General features: G+C 34.6%; 1 protein-coding gene and 1 long non-coding RNA gene across 3 annotated transcripts; one reads left to right on the top strand and one right to left on the bottom strand.

The window, feature by feature from the left end:
• Positions 1 to 1,061: 1,061 nt before the first annotated feature.
• Positions 1,062 to 17,734, top strand: LOC105339452 (proton myo-inositol cotransporter). 2 transcript variants are annotated; one of them, XM_034449700.2, is made up of 10 exons: positions 1,062 to 1,199; positions 8,283 to 8,676; positions 11,310 to 11,469; positions 11,946 to 12,154; positions 12,446 to 12,557; positions 12,654 to 12,814; positions 13,102 to 13,213; positions 13,419 to 13,690; positions 13,898 to 14,050; positions 17,043 to 17,734. In XM_034449700.2, the coding sequence occupies exons 1-10, from the start codon at positions 1,131 to 1,133 to the stop codon at positions 17,240 to 17,242; spliced, it is 1,842 nt and encodes a 613-aa protein (XP_034305591.2). In that variant the 5' UTR covers positions 1,062 to 1,130; the 3' UTR covers positions 17,243 to 17,734. The 2 variants fall into 2 exon arrangements, with proteins under 2 accessions (XP_034305591.2, XP_011443311.3); XM_011445009.4 differs by lacking the exon at positions 1,062 to 1,199 and adding an exon at positions 7,926 to 8,187.
• On the bottom strand, positions 8,529 to 14,838 carry LOC136274476 (uncharacterized). The gene is made up of 3 exons (XR_010712833.1): positions 14,703 to 14,838; positions 11,331 to 11,439; positions 8,529 to 8,667 (listed from the first exon to the last, which is right to left on the bottom strand). It is a non-coding gene; the product is annotated as an uncharacterized lncRNA (long non-coding RNA).
• Positions 17,735 to 19,474: the final 1,740 nt, after the last annotated feature.

The raw sequence follows: 19,474 nt of genomic DNA, 5'->3' as shown, positions 1-19,474 counted from the left end.
AAAAAAATAACTAAGACATGCACAATAAAAGAACCTTTACATTCAAATATAGTTTTTACCGTGGTATTATGATTTTATGTGCAGAGTGGATGATCATTAATTTTGCAACTGACACGTCGAGTGCAATGAGTAAAAAAGAAAACAGCTATAATGCAAAAGCTAGTTTTAAGTTATCTTTGCTATAATACCGTTTATCCAGGCTTTTTCGCTTGTCACAAAATTTGCAAAAATTGGAAAATGTGTAGCATTTTAATTTGCGTCGGTCATTTCTGCGATTTAAAAGGTTTCTTATTGAAAATAATACAGAATCTAATTTCTGCGCATTCAATAATTTGCGATTTAAAAGAGCTCGCGAAAATTTCAAGATATACAGTAGTACTTAGTCTTGCTTTTCTTATAAGGAAGCTAAACTGGTACGTAGCCAGATATACCGTACGCTACTAGTACCAGTGCACACAATAAAGATAGCAATCAAGTTTGTGAAAAAAGACATACCAGGTAATATTTGTATTACATGCATTTTAAATATCAAATGTTATGAACGCGGGGTATTGATATTGCTTTGAATACCACAAATGGAAGAGTGCACTGCAGAATATTGTGAACGAATGTAATATCAACTGTTTTAATTTTTATCCTCGTGGCAACTGAAGCCCATCGAATCAAAGTGCGATGTGACTTGCCACAGCTGTGACGATAAAATCAATACAGGGACACATATTGAATATACGAGATTTGTGTACAAACAAAAATGTGCACGTGTGTATATAGCTGTCCAAGACAAACAGGAATGTGCATGTAGCAGTCCTTAACGACCATCACCATCGTATTAGCTAAAGGTATTTCAGGAGGAGAGAGAGAGAGAGAGAGAGAGAGAGAGAGAGAGAGAGAGAGAGAGAGGCGGGGAGGGGGGCAAAAAATGAGAGGGAGGAGAGATATATGAAGAGAGTATGGATACATTGTAAGTGTGACTTTTGTTGACTTAATTTTGACCCTTTATCTTGAACCATGTACATATGTTCATTTAGAAAACTCACACTGAATAGTTTCTGTATTATCATATCAGCTTCTCCGTGCCCTAGAGAAAAGGACGTTTGAGGATTACACATTTTACACAACGAAATGAAGAGATGGTGTTTGGAAAAACGGACAAGAGTATGGAGAAAGAAAAACTTGTCAGTGGGTCTGGCAAAACAAAGGTAATAATACATGTAGTAAGAGATAGATATATATACCAATAGTACAGTAGGTCAGGTACATGTACTATAGCGGGTCAAACTAAACAAAGGTGTTTTACATGTGATACATGTTTAAAACATAGTACATCATGTACATTGGGTGAGACAAAACTAAAGTGACCCTACCTGTAGTGCGTGTAACTGACTTATATTTCCTAGAGTGGGTTAGACAAAACAAAGGTAGAATTATATATGTACATGTAATACATATATAAGACAAAGTGTAGATGGACAGACAAAACAAATATATATCTCTATACATTTATTACTTGTATAAAACATGGTACAACGGGATAGGCAAAACTAAAAAGACCCTACCTGTTTGTAGTGCATGTAAATGACATACATGTAGTAGAGTGAGTTATAGTCTGCCCAAGTTATTGCTTCCATCACTTTTTTTGATGATTTTTAATAAAATTACACACACCTGTGAAAGAAGTACAGTTGAAATCGATGAAATGGAAAATATCCAAAATATCTTCATTGACAAATTAACCCTTTTCACTCATGTTCACTCAAGTTTACAAGAACGAACACAAATTTCTTACGGAGATTTATAATGGGAAATGTTTACATCTTTTCTCCATTCGGAAGTATTCGGGACACCGCACAATTTTTTCAACGTTATAATCCGGGCTTTATAATGACTGATGCAATGCAAAATTCCCGTAGACTTTCTATTTTGGGATGTGTATTGAAACCAGAAGCGGTAGAGGGGGCGTTTCAAAACAGATAATCTGGACATTTTTCATATTATTGGATGAACGCCGTTTGAAGACAAAGGTATTTATTATTATAGAAATATCAAGCGAAAAGTGGTGGAAGCAAAAACTCGGGACAGAATATAAACAAAACAAAGGTAGAATTATACATGTACATTCAATACATGTTTAAGACATAGTGTAGATAGGCAGACAAAATGAATATATCATTATATTTAGTACTTGCATAAAACATAGTATAGTGGGTTGGACAACCAGGTAATACTACATGTAGCACATGTACTAAATATGTGACCGAGCAAAGGTAGCACTACGTGTCTATATATACATCTTCGCTGGTGTGGACCGAAAACCATTGGCTAGGAACATTTCTCAGTGATGCTACTGAGCCTAAGTCATGATATGTTAATCAGTGTGTAAAATAATGAAAACCTTTTAAGGAATAAAGAATCATTCTTTGAGTATTATGAGGTGATAAATTCGGTCGGGCCGTTCTCAAATCCAAAAAAGCCCGAAGGGCTTTATGATAGATTTGACCACGCTCCGACCGAAATTATCACCTTATAATATATTCATGTGAAAAGAATGTTTCCTTATTACTTAATATATTTATATTTCTACACTTTAAAGATGTTCGCTCCTCTCTTTTTGAGTAACTATTTTATGTCACCTCTAATCTAAAAATGTTTGCATCATATATTGATTCTATTTGTACATTTATATTTTTTTCAACGCCAAATAAATTATATTAAATAAATTGTTAAAAGAAAATTATACATGTATATAAATTAACAGAGTTTAGTAAGGGACTATATTTTGTGGCGGAAGGTTTTCAAGATGAAAATGAACAATTTTCATAATTCATATTTAGCTTATATTTCACAGAAGTCAATAAACAATTAACTCCAATTTTTGCCAAAAATTAGCTTATTTCATGTCGTATCTGAAGTTTTTGAGATGTGATCCCTACTTTTTTTTTTACTTTTATGTGAGACATTGAATGTATGTCTATTTGTATGCAAAGTTTTGGAATGTTGGCATTGCTATTGATTTTTGTATTAGTCTTATAATTGAATTTCTACAAAATTCAATAACAATCTTTACATTTGCTGTTGTATTCATTATGTAATGGCATTTGAAGCCATCAGTAAAGCAATGTTTTTTAAACTTTGACTTGGATATTACTTTTATTGAACATTACATGTGTTCAACTTCATACTGTATTAAAATCATAACTAAATAATAGTTAAAACTATAGATATTTGTTTAATTTCTTCAAATAATCAAATTTACCAAATTTAAGCAATAATTTCAGGAAAATTATCAATACTGTTTAGACCCCATATTTCCAAAAAAATGGCATGTGACGTAAGTCACAAATGAAAAAAAATGAAGATCTTAGGTACCCATATTTATTTTCGGATGATTGACATTACTATTATTTCAGGTGCAAACCTCCTTAAAACAACATTTTAAAGCCACTATTTCTTCATGTAGCACATGTTATGTATTACTACGCGGTGCCGCTATTACCGTTTTTCGGTTATTCTATAAGACACGCCCATTTTCTTTCGCCCATCTTTTATGAAATTATTGGGTTGTAGGCTTCAAGCTTGGATCGTAGGGTTATCACAGACAAACACAGTAGAAAATGTAAATATAAACGATTATTTCAAATTTTCTGACAGATATATGTATGAATAAATAACACCCGGATGTTTTAGACTTATTGGATATCTTGAAGGATGGATACACTAAAAATTATTTGTTTTGATTAATTTTCATTTAAAAAAATAAAAAATACGAACATGTAATCCAGCGTTTTATATTCAGGCATTCAGACACACAGAGGAATTCTGCATTGATTGACAGAAGAATTTTAATGTTAGATTAAAGACAAAAGACAAAAGGCTAAAGACTCTGGCTTGCGTATAATCTCTCCCGAACTGTGATCTTCTCATATCTGCTAATAATTTACTTACTGGTGAAATAATACAGTTTCAATCCAATGCATGTTTTCTCGTACGTCCGCGTCAATTTGTCACCGCCAAATCAAACGGTTTGACTGTAACAGGTGAAATTGACGTAAGCTGTATTATGTGTATATTTCCAATACTGCCAGTTAATGTTCTGCGGTCTAACATGTTTTTTGGTTGGTTTTTTTTTTTACACACATTTGAGTCAGAGTAGAGATTTCATTCAGTAGGCTCAATGGTCAACAAATTAACCATCTTATCTCTCTAAAAATATAAGGTTTGTATTCTAAACGCGCGTAATTTTTCAGAGAAGTACCAAAATTTTCAAACCAGAACTCAAATCTTTTAAAATGAAGTGCATTTTGAAGTCAATTTTCAAACCTGAGGTTAAGTATTGACTTGAGGAAAGTTGGTGACGGCGGGGCCTGACCTCGCACTAATCTCCCCATGCATGTCACTGTCTGAGATTCATTCACATTTCTTTAATTTTTCTGCCAACATAAATTTTTATCTGTGAAAATATATATAGTGCACCAATGCTTGCAAGGTCTGCATAGGGTTAGACCCAATAATTTTTTTTTTATGTTGATGTTAATGGGGGTTTTTTTTATCAGAATGTGGTGTTTTGAGTCAACTGCTCTCATGTCCGGTCTAATCAGTAAACTCCGAGAAGTTCCGGGTGTACTGGTTCGCAAAAATTCATGGTAACTCCACCTTCACCTGTGCGGCCAGTGTACATTAATTAAGTCTATAGTATCTGGACTTCTGGGGGTGCCAAGTTTTTATCTTTGGTCGTTCAATGGTTTTTATTGGGGATTTCCCACAATGTATGTTTTCATTCTAACGTTTCTGTCGCTAAGAAGAGCGGAATCGACCAAAACATTCCCGTTTAAGCTCTGTACTCTGTCCTGCCAAAATAACACCCCGGAAATATCTTTCCCACATTAAACTTTTACTTGGCACTTTTTGCATACTCCGACAAAAAATTACCAAACAGGAGTGTAAAGGACATACAAATTATTATCACTTTTCAAAACCAAGAAATCGCTTGAAAAAGGTAAGACACGTGTTTGCGCTTGTTGGAAACCTAAACACGTGACCCAACCCGCCCTCCCTGTACCGGAGACTGTCCCTGTTACATCACCTCAGGACTTTAGCGGGACGCTGCGGCAAGTCAACAGGCATTTTATTAATTAAAATCCTGCAATCAATTAATCTAACAATCTTAAAAATCCTGCATTCAATTTATCAAATCGGTTTCTTTAATCTGACAAGGATGTCTGTTTGCATTCCATGGAGATTCTTACCAAAGTCGCCCACATCTTAATATTTCGTTGTGTATGATCTGATGTTTTAGTTCTACTTCAGGTTAACATAAGAAGTGAACAAAAGGTTGTTTTAAGAAATCCAACGGAAATAGTTGAATCGTCCCTATTCACTTCAACCATATGCAGATTAATTTTCCGATGATTATAAAGAGCTTTACATAAACTTAAAATAAAGGGAAATTTCATAATTAAAATATATTGAGATTTTCCTCACTAAAAATTAATAGTTAAAAATCATATCTAAAATTTAGGGTAGAACTTAGGGATAATTTGTTGACACCCGTTGCCTCGTTAAGTATCAGAGAATAAAACCATTATCAAAAAATGGCCATATTAAGGTAACGCGGTGCATTCACTTCTTGTACATATGCGCATTGCATATCTGGTTTTCTGAAGACCTTGTAATTTTAATGTATATCCAAGGACACCCCCATCCCCAAGTAACCACACATCCCTTCCAGTGCGGGTCAGCCGACCCCGCTGACCCTGATTCTGATTGGTCAGGCCTACAGACGGGGATAGTTTCTTCCTGGTACACTTTCATCACTGACCTGTACGACCGGTAATCAAAACATATACATACCAATAACCGGGGAGGTAAACACAAATGCCTGGGTTGCTGTTCTGTTTATCGGGGACATACTCCGACTGTCGCGTTCGTTTATTGACCTATATACCGGTCTTTTGGAATTATGGTTAAATAACGAATCCCGATTAAGTAATCGATGATCTAGAAAAAATATGTTCGTTGACAATCTTAACTAAAAATATCTTTAAAGATGGTTTTCAGTCGATTGTATTACATAATTGGCCCTGTACTCTCCAATTTTCGATTCTTGATCGCATATATTGAAATCCGTTTATCATGCTTAGTAAATCGATTACCAATAAGTAATCGATACTCTAGAAAACCTATCATAATGCTCATTGACAAAATTTTGGTTAAGTTCTTTGTAATTCAAAAACTTAATGCATCACACTTTACTTACAATGCAAACCTTAACTGAATTTGAGCAAGAATTGTTATTGAAGTACGTCACATTTTTCTCGGATTTTTTTTTTCTTTCTTAGTTAAGTTTCCATGTAATATTTAAGAAATAAGCGATATCAAAAAATAACGTGTCAAAAAGATAAAGATTTCAACAACCTAAAATCTTTAAATTGCCTACACAGTACAAAAATAAGTTTATCAACAAAATCGATATACAATGTAGACATATCGGTAGATATGTACATGTATATACACTATTTCGAAACATACTAGATACAAAGAAAATATTTAATATTCGACTATTTTGGCTGAATGTAAGAAATTCCCGAACGAAACATAGCATCGGGGTTTTTCCTCAAAGTTAGGAAATGGGGAAAGGGGGGGGGCAAGAATGGATGCACCAATTGGCTTGAACGTTTAAATACATTTAAGGGCTCAAATATGGTAAATAAAAGCTATGTTTATTTCTTACAATAAAGGGACTACCTCCCCCCCCCCCCCCCCCCTCCCACTTCTGTTACCACATGCCTGTGAATACAAACAGTACATGTATATCAGTGTCATCAGAATATTCTCCCTCCATTTATCTAGTAGCTTGCAGGGGCATATCCACACGGATCATTTTTCAAGGATTTTCTTTTTTGGGGGGTGGGGTGGTCAGTTCATCTAGAAGGATGTGGTCCAAACCTGACATCTATTACAGTCTGGTATTTAATGAGATGATATATATAGTGCACGCGCATCTAAGGAGGATACGGTGACCTTAATCTTCTTGCCATACCTTGCTGTTACGTTTACCCATAAAAAGTACACGATAGTACACAAATGACTGAGGTTGTAGCAAAGTACATATCACAAAGTTCAGATAACCAACACGCCATCAAATCAAAAGCGATTTATACGTTACGCGAGTGAGATAATGACTTTGTGTAGTTCAATTCGAGATAAGTTCAAATATTCATAATGATCATGCATTTCAACAAATTCATTTACTAGTGTTTATTGTGGATGACGTTTCATGAGGGATTTTTCACTTGCATTTGATTATTTATATAAAATGTTATCTAAAAAGATGAAATGATTCTAGAAACTTTTAAAAAAAAAATATATGTCACTTTATATAAATGTACGTGGGTCTGGGCGCGCACGTGTTTGACTGCAAAAATCTCTTTCTTTTTTTCTTTTTTTTTTTTTTTTTTTTTTTTAAATTTTATCGATGCCCACTATACATTGAATTTCAGATTAATTTGTGATGGTATACTTTTATTAATCAAGTTCTTGAATATAGACGATCTTTATTTTGACAAAGGTTTTAAACAGATCGTTAATGTTTTGCTTTGCCCTGTCTTATGTCATTGTTAGAAGCGTGGAGAATCGGAGGGGGGAGGGGGGGGGGTGGTACAAAAGTTTGGTCAAGAGATGTGTCAGTCGTAAACAACTGAATGAGTTAAAGACGTTTTTATTTTTTAAAAATCTGGAAAAAATAAATTCATTTGTTATGCCTTATTATATATTTGTACAATCATGTATACATATATATCAGTCAATACATGAGTTACATAGACAAGACATGCATTCGTATATCGTTTTGTAAAACAAAGTTTAAATCTTGGCTGACTAGCCCAGATAACGGGTATCACCCTGGTATATAAGTAAACCCGCAATAGATAAAGTCTCCCGTTTTCTTTTTAGTTTGTTAGTTGACCCCATTGGTAGGGACTGGAGGGAATTGTTGTTTCTTGACTTAATTTTGTCTCCAAAGACACCTCTTGTCGGAATTCTCCGGATATTAGTATCGATCTTGCGGAATTCTGAAAATTTTTGAGAGAGACGACGTTTTTGTTCAGTCAAACAACGGAAATTTGACGTTAAACGACCAAATTAATGGATTAAAGAAGACTTCTAATTTTTCTGCACCCCACGATATTTCAGGTTTTAGGGTTAACATCATAATTGTTTTCCGTTTTATTTTTTGAAGAAAACAAAAAAAAAAGACTTGGAAATATCAACAGCTTTTTATTCTATAGGCAAAACCAAACATGGGCGAAAAACTCGACATGGAAGAGAAACGGCCCGACGAGTCGGGTTCCAAATTTTACGTGATAGTTCTGACCATGTTTGCAACCATTGGGGGACTATTATTCGGATACGACACTGGAATTATTTCCGGATCCATGCTTCTCATTCGAGACGACTTTCAGTTGTCGGAAATATGGCAGAGTGCGATCGTGAGCTCCACAATTGGCGCCGCCGCCGTTTTTTCCCTAATTGCTGGCGTCCTGGTGGACAAGATTGGCAGAAAGAAAGTCATCATGATGGCTAGCTTCATCTTCACCGCCGGAGCCATACTAATGGCGGTCTCCCCAGTGGACAAGAAGGAGATTCTGTTGATCGGACGTCTAATTGTTGGTGCTGGAATTGGTAAATATGAATCAAAGTTATCAATAAACGCATATTATCCTTTAAAAAAATGATTTATCTATCGATATTTGTGAAATAAAAAATAGCGTTTCCTGTGGCTTTTCACGACTACATTGACTACATTACCTGAATGTAATAATTGCTCAAACACAGATTTTTAAATTGTAAGAACTTGCTATTTATCAATCCTTTTTTACATTCTAAACTTTTATTGTTTAAGATAAAATCGTGCTTTGCTAAATGGTTCTTGACATGTCGAATTTTCGTTTGTCAGATTCGAATTTGTGAAATAATTTTTTTCATATCCAAAGAAACATAGACGTTCATTCACCGATTTTATCTAGGATAAATTATTTGCATTTATAAATTGGTCGAAGATGTGTTAACCAATTCTAATCAATATGATATAATTCAAAATTAAAGATGTATATTCGTTTTATAATCGTTCCCGGTTTTCACTTTTTGAACTTCTAACCTACATTTTAATTCCATCAAACTCCCCCACTTAAAGTGAGTTTCATAGATTAAGATTCACCACAGAACAGTGAGCCAACTGGGTAAACAAACTCGGTGCTGGGGTACGGGCCATCCTTATCTCCCGTTCTCATAATTCTGTGTGTACAGAGATTTTATTTCGAGATAACACCTGTCATCAAGTGGACCACTCGAACACGTATCTCGATCAAGTGATAAGAAGATCATTATTAACATAATTATCCGAATAAAATGCGCCTCGCATAAATATATTTAAAAGTAATTTAACAATATGTAATCGTAATGTTATAAGTAAAAACATTTAAAATCAAAATTGAAATCAAGATTAATTCTCCAAAAATCTAATATACAAGTACTTTACAGCAGATTCGATACCATATACACGTAATGTAATTTTTGAAACATTTATATCATAACTCAGTATAATGGTGTTGACATTTAAAACAACTGTATAAAGTTCCTGATAAAAACTATTAAGAAACCGATCTTTGTAACCAAGTATGATTATAACACAGAAATGATAATTTCACTAGTCAAAAATATCATGTAAAATTTACAAAAGGTGAAAAAAAAAATCCGAAATTTATTTTTATTGATTTGCATCTGTAAGAGTAAAAGAGATAAAAATGTAATGCATGTTTCAAGTAAAGTTAATGAAAATAAAACAGAAACACAAAATAAATGACACGTTTGGAGATCGGCGACCTATCCATTCATTGAGAGTACACTGAGTATTTCTTAACATAGAAAGAATATGCATGAACTGCATGTATACGTTTGATTACAAAGTACACAACAGTTTTCAACACGGCATTAAGACATCAAGGCTGCCTAGATTATCACTGCAATCCCAAATCTAGGTTTGACAGCGTGGAACACACGGATATTCCAGCAGTCAACGATCTATCTTGTTCTGTGTTTGTTCTTTAATTCATTATGGATCCAACGTACAGGCGAAAGTGTTAGGTGACCAAAATATGCTCGTATAAGCTGAAGGCGGACGTATGCTCCTGTAAGATTAACTTGTCCAATCTTGTTGGTGTTTGTCTTACATATAATAAAGAAAACTGATGAAAGCATAAAACAAGTGCTTTTTTACTCATACTTTAGTGACGAATAAAATAAATTGCTTGTGATGTACAAGTATATTAGAAAATGTCTAATTATAGGCGTGAACATGTAGCACACACTTGGATGTCACTGTAAACAAACTCGATGCAAAATCTTCGGGCCACGTAGAAACGGAATTATTCCACCTATCTGGTAGAATAGAATCTTCAGTTGACGTAGATGGATTTATTCAAACATTTCAAACCTTAAATCTAAGTGTAGGTGTCGGCAAATTTTGCTGATGCAGTTACTGAAAATTCTTATCAGAATTAAAACCTATATGTGTACATTTACTCGTGTATCACTTGGTGTAACTTGTACAGGCCGATGGGCACAATTTTCAACCTTCTGATTTCATAAGTATACTGTTGTAACATGTTCAAATCTCTGTTTTTACAGGTAAAATAAACTTTTCATTAAAAAAAAATCTCGTATAGATAAGCAGGTCATTTTATTTAATACAAAATTATGTAAAAGGCTTACTTCGTGTTGCGTAAAATATAAACTTGCAATCCTTTGGTTGAGCAATTATGCAATTTATGTTAAAGTGTCGATCATCGATATAAGAGTACTGATATGTTTTTAAATGTTAAGCAGTGCAAACATAACACTTTGTTCCCACACTCAGTTACAAAGACCGTTGTCTATATCTGAATTTTTGATTTGTATAATGAATCCTAACAGTGCACAAATTTTAATTTACAACTTTAATTTGTCTGTGATGAAGCATATACAAATAAGTCCGAGTACAATTGAGACAAAAGTTGAAATAGTTCAGTAGTTTAACACTTAAACTTCCATACAATTACCAAATTTCAAAAAAAAGTTAGGGTGCAATAAGTCAGACAACAAATTGACAGAGACATTTAGACAGGCAGACAGATAGATATCTGAAACTTGGTTGTAATGAACAGTGGAATTTCGTTAGTAGAGAACGATAAACTTTTTAAATAATAAAAAAATGGCTAAAACAAAGTATTTAATTCTATTGATTCAATCAATTATATTCTTCTGATTGTGTTCTGCAGGGTTTGCCTCTATGTCCGTACCTGTTTACGTTGCTGAAGCAGCTCCCTCTCACATCCGGGGCTCTCTCGTCACCGTCAACCAGCTGTTCATCACCGTGGGGATCCTGCTCTCTAGTATCATCGCCGGGGCCTTCAGTACAGACAAAGAAAATGGATGGAGGTGAGAAATCTAAGACTAATACATTGAATGATGAGTAGAATTTATTGAAATCATTATGATAAGGCTTAAAAAAAAGTTTTGTGTTTAGGGTAACCCGACCTAACCTACAAAAATGCCCCGATCCTACCATTTTTAGATGTCTGCTTTTATCTGATTGTGAATTTTATATTATTTCTATTGAAAAATCCGTTTTTAAATATGACACAAACAAACATTCCAAGGATTCATGCAGAAAAAAATATGATAAAATAAAAAAAATCCTACCTACCTAACCTAACTTTTTCATCAGTGTTACCCTAAACACAGAATTTTTTTTATAGGCCTAATAAGAGGTGATATTCTATATTATTTTTATAGATTTTTTCCTTTAAAATCCTTTCCACTGGGGATTTTGGCGTGGTGAAAAATCAGACTTCAATTGTGAAAACTGGATGTAAATACATGTAGTATGATATTTGCTTTCATTGCTATCCTAGGTATATGTTGGGGATTGCTGGTGTGCCCAGCGTTATTCAGTTCTTCGGATTCTTCTTCTTACCCGAAAGTCCAAGGTGGCTGGTGGGCCAAGGCCGTGTGGACGAGGCCACGAAAGCCCTGAAAAAAATCCGAGGGCTGGACAATGTGGATAGAGAGATGTCGGAGATAGAGAAGTCCGTGGAGGAGACCAAAGAACAGAATAAATACAGTGAGTGGGAGTACAGTAAAACATCGTAACTGAGAATACATTAAAACACGGTTACACCGAACACACTTATATCGAACTCAAGCTTATGACAAGGTCTTTCTCTTCTAGTCTACCGTTGTTTTTCAAAACTATTGGACATAATGAAATTCGTAAGCAGGTTTATGGCAAATCATTTGTCAATATTCTTGTAGATACTAATGTAATTACAGTACCACTGAATACGGCAGTTACAATTATATCAAATTGTCAGTTTCCACAACATGGGTGTCAAAACGTATTATCTTTTTTCAGATATGCTACAGTGTTTTGTTTTGATGGTGAAAACACAGCCAGTCAGACGGGCCCTAGTGCTGGGTTGCACGCTCCAACTGTTCCAGCAGCTCTGTGGAATTAACACTGTCATGTAAGCAGTCAACATTATAATGCAAATGTATTATGCAACCTCCTTTTATTCTTGTACCAGCCCATTGAAAACCTCGTCATTTTTCTCTTTTTAAAGCTACTACAGCGGGAGTATTCTCCGAGTGTCCGGCTTTCCCTCCAGTCTTGCTATTTGGTTATCCTGTATTCCGTTCACTGTTAACTTCCTGTGTACCTTTATTGGAATCTACGCCGTCGAAAAGGCTGGTAGAAGGGTCCTTACATTGCTTAGTTTCATAGGTAGGTTCTTGCGAGGTATACAAGTGTTTATGTTAGTTTCATAGAATTTACCTTATGTACTACATTTTGTGGGTTAGTTTTCTTGTTACTTTGTTCCGAATACACCATTTGAATGTTATGCTGATTCTAGTGTGACACCTTTGTATACAACAAATAATTTTCATTCCGAAAAAAACCCCGGTTTATTCTCTACGGAAAATCATTCTGGTCATTACTTATGTATCTAACTATTAAATCAAAGTTTTTTCATACTCGTCTGGTATATCCAATATGTTTGTATTCTGTAGGAATCATCATCGCACTGGTTGTACTAGGCGCTGGCTTTCAGCTCTCTGAGAAAAATTCCCCACCCATCTCACTTCGCTTGGACAATTCCTCGACTTGCCATACTAAATACGAGTAAGTTTGCGTTTGCATGGTGAACTCTGTAAAAATGACACAAATGCAATTATAAGGAAACCACTAAACAAATACGGACCAAGAATATGCATCGCATGAACGTATGGTTCTTCAAGGCGGACAAAAGTCTATTTGTTACATTCGTTTAAAATGTAATCTGAGGTGATAACTTAGTGTTAATGCTACTTTAAAATGTCCATTACAGTTCATGTAACAGCTGCATCAAAGACGAAAACTGCGGCTTTTGTTGGCAGGAAGGCATGGAGAGCACCGCCGGTTGGTGTCTCCACGTGTACAAAGACCATCCGGAGCGGTATGCCATGCCCGAGGGAAATACCACCCACTACAACGAGTCGCTGTGTAACGCCACTAACTACGACACGGAGAAGTACAACTGGGCCAACGACTTCTGTCCCACCGACTACTCATGGATGGCTGTGCTCGGTCTGGCTTTATTCGTCATAGCCTTTGCTCCAGGTTCGTCCGGTCGTTCTTTGTCTATTTATTATTCACTTAACACATGTTCGTCCCTCGTCCTGTAATTGAACGGAAAATATGGCATAACCTTTATCTTGCTTGCAAACACCCTTTCCTGCAATCAAAAACCCGAAAATGACAAAAATTGCCAAATAGGTAAAACAAGATGAAGACAGTACGCATAATGCCTTTCCCTTTCTATTTCAGGTCTTGGCCCGAACCCTTGGACTATCAACTCGGAGATTTACCCTCTGTGGGCGCGAGGAACAGGAACCTCTTTGGCTACGTGTGTTAACTGGATCGGCAATCTTATCGTCTCATTCACCTTCCTCCTGCTGCTCAAAACCATCACCACATACGGTAGGTTCAATCACGTGAACACGGTGTCACCCCGTGAACATGGTGTCACTCCGTGAACACGGTGTCACCCCGTGAACATTGTGTCACTCCGTGAACACGGTGTCACTCCGCGAGCACAGTGACTGTGTCATTATTTGATCATGTGATACCTCAGCACTTACAGAGAGAGAGAGAGAGAGAGAGAGAGAGAGAGAGAGAGAGAGAGAGAGAGAGAGAGAGAGAGAGAGAGAGAGAGAGAGAGGGGGGGGGGTAGGGGAGGGGCTGTTAGAGAAAAGGTTCATAATAAAAGTACATTGTACACTTATACTGCATAGTTCCATAATGTTAAGATGAGCAACTCTTTTAAAGAAAGTGAACTAAATTAAATAAAATAATATAATGTCATAGTTTATATTGATAATGCAAAATTTTAAATCATTCGATACCTTTCCAAAACTCTTACAAATTATAGAGATTGTTTTAAGTACGTCTAAGGTGTAAATTCAAGATTCTTTTGGAGGACACCACATATAAAATGTATTGACATAAGAGTTGTGTATGCCATAAACATGAAAAAGTATTTAAGTTGTTAAGTAGCTTTTGTTTAATATAGTTATTAAAATACTAATTCAATTTGTAACAATCAGGGTTTTAATCAAATTTAAAATCTTACCTATAAACACCACATAAAAATCCTCAAAATGTCTTTTAGAATCCATGTTATCCACAATACACAATACACTCACGGTCTATGCTTCAATTACAATCTCTGTATCTACATTGAATAGAAACAGCTGCGTGGTCAAACGGTACCTGTTTAAACTACCGGCACGTGTAAACCTCATGTAGACCTGGTCAGCAATCACCTCGTTAATACGTGATTCAGGTGCTCGTGGACAAAACGTGATCACCTGATTTTCTACCTGTGGTAGGATGAGTCAATAAAGTTCTGATAGAATAAAAGATATTTCTGCTGTTTTCTTGTTAATTTTCTATATTGTAGAAAGATCCTAATATTTCTTTCATTATTCTTTGAAATTCTTTTGAAATTCAAAATTTCAGCAACAAAAAATTATAATTATATTTTTTTGTATTTGTTCAAGAATTGATATTAATTATCAAGCACTTTTAAAAAGGCTCTCCTTATTTCACAAAATCTTACAAAGAAAGCAGTTAAAAAACACACAAAAAACAAGATTTTATTTTTCGTTTCTTTGATATATGAGTCTGACAATCCGTAACTTTTTAAAATCAAAGGCTGGAACGGCCACAAAGGCGTCGAGCTGACATGTTCTCTTATATAAAAAGATATCAATAATTTGAGTTTTTGTACTAATAGTCTATAACAAATAAAATTTAACTAAAAAGGTAAATGAATTATGTTTAAATTTGTGTTGTTTTAAAAACAAAAATCAGTATATTTCCTTATAAAATAGGTAGTGATGTGTTTATAATACAATAACTCATCATGGTTACAAGAATCAAAAAAGAAATTTTCAAAGTTCAAAAATAAATTATTTTCTTTCTGCTTTAAACAGTCTTTGAACAATTTTCACAGGTTCATAATTTGAATACATCAACAGAGTTTCCCTAATTATAATAATAAAACATACTTTTATTTATTTCAATTCCCGTTTAAAACAAGATTACCTATGGTATGGTTGTTTACATTCAAATCTACAACATGTGCTATCTAAAATGCTTGACCAAACCAACAGCATTATCGTGTTTATTTATTGCAACAAAATCACTAGATATGTTTATCGCATACATTCATATAGGAGACTGTGCCCGATAACAAATAAATTTAAATTTTATTTCTATCGGGCACGGTCTCCACTTAAAATGTAAGCGATAAACTTAAATAATATTTTATTATTTTAGTGAATTTTTGTGATCGGCTTCGGCCGATCACTGTTGTGTCCATATGAGGCATCCGGCAAATGCTTCCACGTGCGCACACATTTCGCTTGCATAAGTAGTTCTTATAAAAACTTGAAGCTTGGTTTAGTATTTATACCGGTATAACATTTTACTCAGTTTCATTTCAATTTATTTACCTTAAGAGATGCAAAAATACAGTTCGACCTGTTGATTCAAGAATGCACATTTTGTCTCACGCGTAAGAATTTCGATCGAAAGATTCATTCAGTAATGCAGTTTACCTCGATGAACTGACAAGATGCTCCATGAACTGACCTCGATCTATTGATGTTGCATAATAGTAGCTAGGAAGACGGCTTGATTTATAAACAAGGTTACGTTATAATGCGACCTCAATAGCAAGTTATGTTTTCAGTCGCATTAGATTATTTTAATACACCTTTTTCTTTGTATACGTGTTAATGCTTTTTGAAGAGCCCTACTCAGTATTCTGAAGAAGAAGAAAAAGATACATTAACATTTAATTATAACGTTAAAAATATAAAACTAGACAAGGAGTTTACGAACGGTTTTCCACAAATTTATTTCAAAATTAAATTTGTTGACGGTTTATAATGATGAAATTATGGTGTAAAGATTCAAAATATTCTATATTTTGTAAAAATACAGTACTTTTTTAATTATTTTACATCAAACTGATTGCTTCTAGGTATCAATATATCCGATTATTGTCGATCATTCCTTTAAAAGGAATACTTGTTTCACCTTATTGTATTCATCCGCCATTTCTTGGTTAAGCCAATTTATACTTACGCAATGGGTTGTCAATAACCAGGGAGGCAAAGTCGGGTTTTTTGTACACAATTTAGTTGAATAAATGGAATAAAAGTCTTGTTATACGTTTAATGATTTAAAGAACTTATTTCTTATGCCCATTTAAAAGGCAGTGCAGAGCATGGATTTTTGGACGATTGCCAATCCAGACGATCGCTAGAAGGCTGCCGAGCATTAAGCTCGACGCCTTAAAAATGAAAACAGTTTGACTGTGTAATTTCCAAAATGGAGGCGTACTATTATAACAAAATACGTTTTTGGGTTGCATAAAATGCTAAATACTGTATGTTTTCAGGCACATTTTACCTTTTCTGTGGAATCTCGTTTCTCGGCATGTCAATCCTGTTCTTCATTTTACCGGAAACCAAGAACAAGACTTTGGAGGAAGTTGAGGAACTGTTCATGTCCAAGGAATACAAAGCCAAGAGGGAAGAGGAACAGAAGAAAAAGTACCAGTACGACAACAGCGGATACGTGGATAGTTCCAAAATGTAACGAACCGGAAAAATATATCCCGGATGTCAAACATCTACAGCTTTCGTACGATCTTACGCAGCTTCCGGTGTGTTGCGGTTCTCGATACCCTTTTGTGCAAGACGTTAAATGCTTTTGTATAATATTGTTCGCTAGTTGAAATATGATGCATTTGTTCGTGGTGCGTAGTTAAGAATTGGACTCAAATTATAGAATCTTAGTTATGATTTCAGTTAATCTGAATCCAACAAGAACGAAACAATGGGTATAGTGACATGTAGTTTAGTTTCTCAACAATTTTGTGTTGTGTGCGTGGTCGATTTATTGTTTAGTATTGTAAATATTAATGTTGTACAGCATAATCTAGTTTATAGAAACATGAGCTTGCCTATGTATACTATATATATTATGTTATATCTATGTACTCTTGGAAACATTTTGTTTGTATATATAAATTCATCCTATAAATCATATTCAACAGTTTTTAAATTAAAGTCAATATCATAACAACAATATACAGTTTACGATTTCTTTAATCTGAGTTATCTCGTGGTCTGGTACACAATATTTTTAGCCTGGCTCTGCTGAAAGCAGAGTCCGGGGCTGCGTTCAAGATCGTAGCTGCTACGTTAGGCTAGGTAGTTGAACGGTAAGCTAGCCTAGCCACTACGTAGATATTCGAAGCCTAAATATTTTATGCTAAGCATCAAATTCAAGATGGTCACCTTAGTTACCACTTTATAACACACATTAAATCTATTTATTTAGTGATATTTCATTCGTCTTTTAACTTATAATAAATCTTAACATGTACATTTCCGCTTGAAATTAACAAATTATGTCGATGTAATTAGTCTTTGGTTGAATATTTCCAACTTTAAATCAGACACCTAGCGGCTAACCTAGCGGTCCGTTCAACAGGCCTAGATATTTACGACCTAGCGGCTAGGCTAGCTGCTACGATCTTGAACGCATCCCTGGTTGTAGGCAGGCAAATCGCCAATGTTACTATAAATAGCACAACTTCAAAAGTAAACAAAAACCCGAACAGCGTCAAAGTAAAAGATTCCGCTATATAAAGTAGTTACACAAAGAGCCACGTGTTGTCAAAAGTGTTGATTTTTTGGTTTGTTTGTTTTTTAATTTCAAGAGAATTGCCTATAATATCGTTTTTAGTTTTCTTATTAATTACGTGTTTTAAAAACACGACTATGCATGTTGGACACATACAATGCGATTGAATTTCCATGAACTACTTTGCTGCGCAATGAAGAAATAGGGATTAAATTTATAACGCTTATTGCAAAATTCAAGACAGCAACCGTTGCATTTTTTTCTACTAGACAGACATATTTTTCTTTATAGCCGCTTGCAAAATTTGGTCGCTCTTTGACGCTTTGCCGACATTAAAAGAGAGAGAGAGAGAGAGAGAGAGAGAGAGAGAGAGAGAGATTGAGATTTCCAGTCTTTACTACACAATATGCATATGCATATCAAAAGAGCCCGGCTTTCGGTACTTTGATATGTACCACGCACGTTCACACAGCGTGGGGTACAATATAATTCTTCAGAAATACTAACTTTCCTTGCGATAAGATTGTGTTCGTTTAAAGTTTGATATAGTTGCTTTATTTATATCAACGATTGCTTAAAAATGGTCTTTGAAAATTGTTTGGATTTCAACAATAGTTTAGATTTCATAGTTGTGAGACATGCGAACGTCTTTTAAACAAAACCCACAATATCAAACCTTTACCCGTATGGAATTTTCAAAATTTTACAACTTTTAAACCAAAATTTACGTTTTAAACATTTTTGGGAAATTGTGTACAAATTTTAAAATCCCTTTATAGTGCATGGATTCGGATTTGTAGTGAACCCTCTATCCCACTGCACCACGATGTTAGATAACAAGTTTTGGAAAGGAATTATTGATAAATTGCACTTTATTTGATTTTTTATTTCGATAAATTGTACGTCACAACATAAAGGTGTCTCATACCACCTTAAAGCAATTTTTTATGGATTTAATGTTTTTTTTTCTATTTATTAGACATGCATAAAAATTTGATCATCCCATAAGGACTTACCATATCTTTGATAACGTACGCATTTTGAATTTCCACCGAAACTTCAAATACATATTCTGACTTTCAAGAGAGATAACCAGGTACTTTTCCATGTCTTTTTTTTTTCCTAAGGAAAATGTGCTGAATATAAAAATTGCATAAAATTAAAGCGATGCCAAAACAT

Source organism: Magallana gigas, chromosome 4 (genome assembly GCF_963853765.1).
Source record: "Magallana gigas chromosome 4, xbMagGiga1.1, whole genome shotgun sequence".
In the NCBI taxonomy this organism is placed as follows: domain Eukaryota; kingdom Metazoa; phylum Mollusca; class Bivalvia; order Ostreida; family Ostreidae; genus Magallana; species Magallana gigas.
This window is presented reverse-complemented; position numbering and strand designations above follow the sequence as displayed.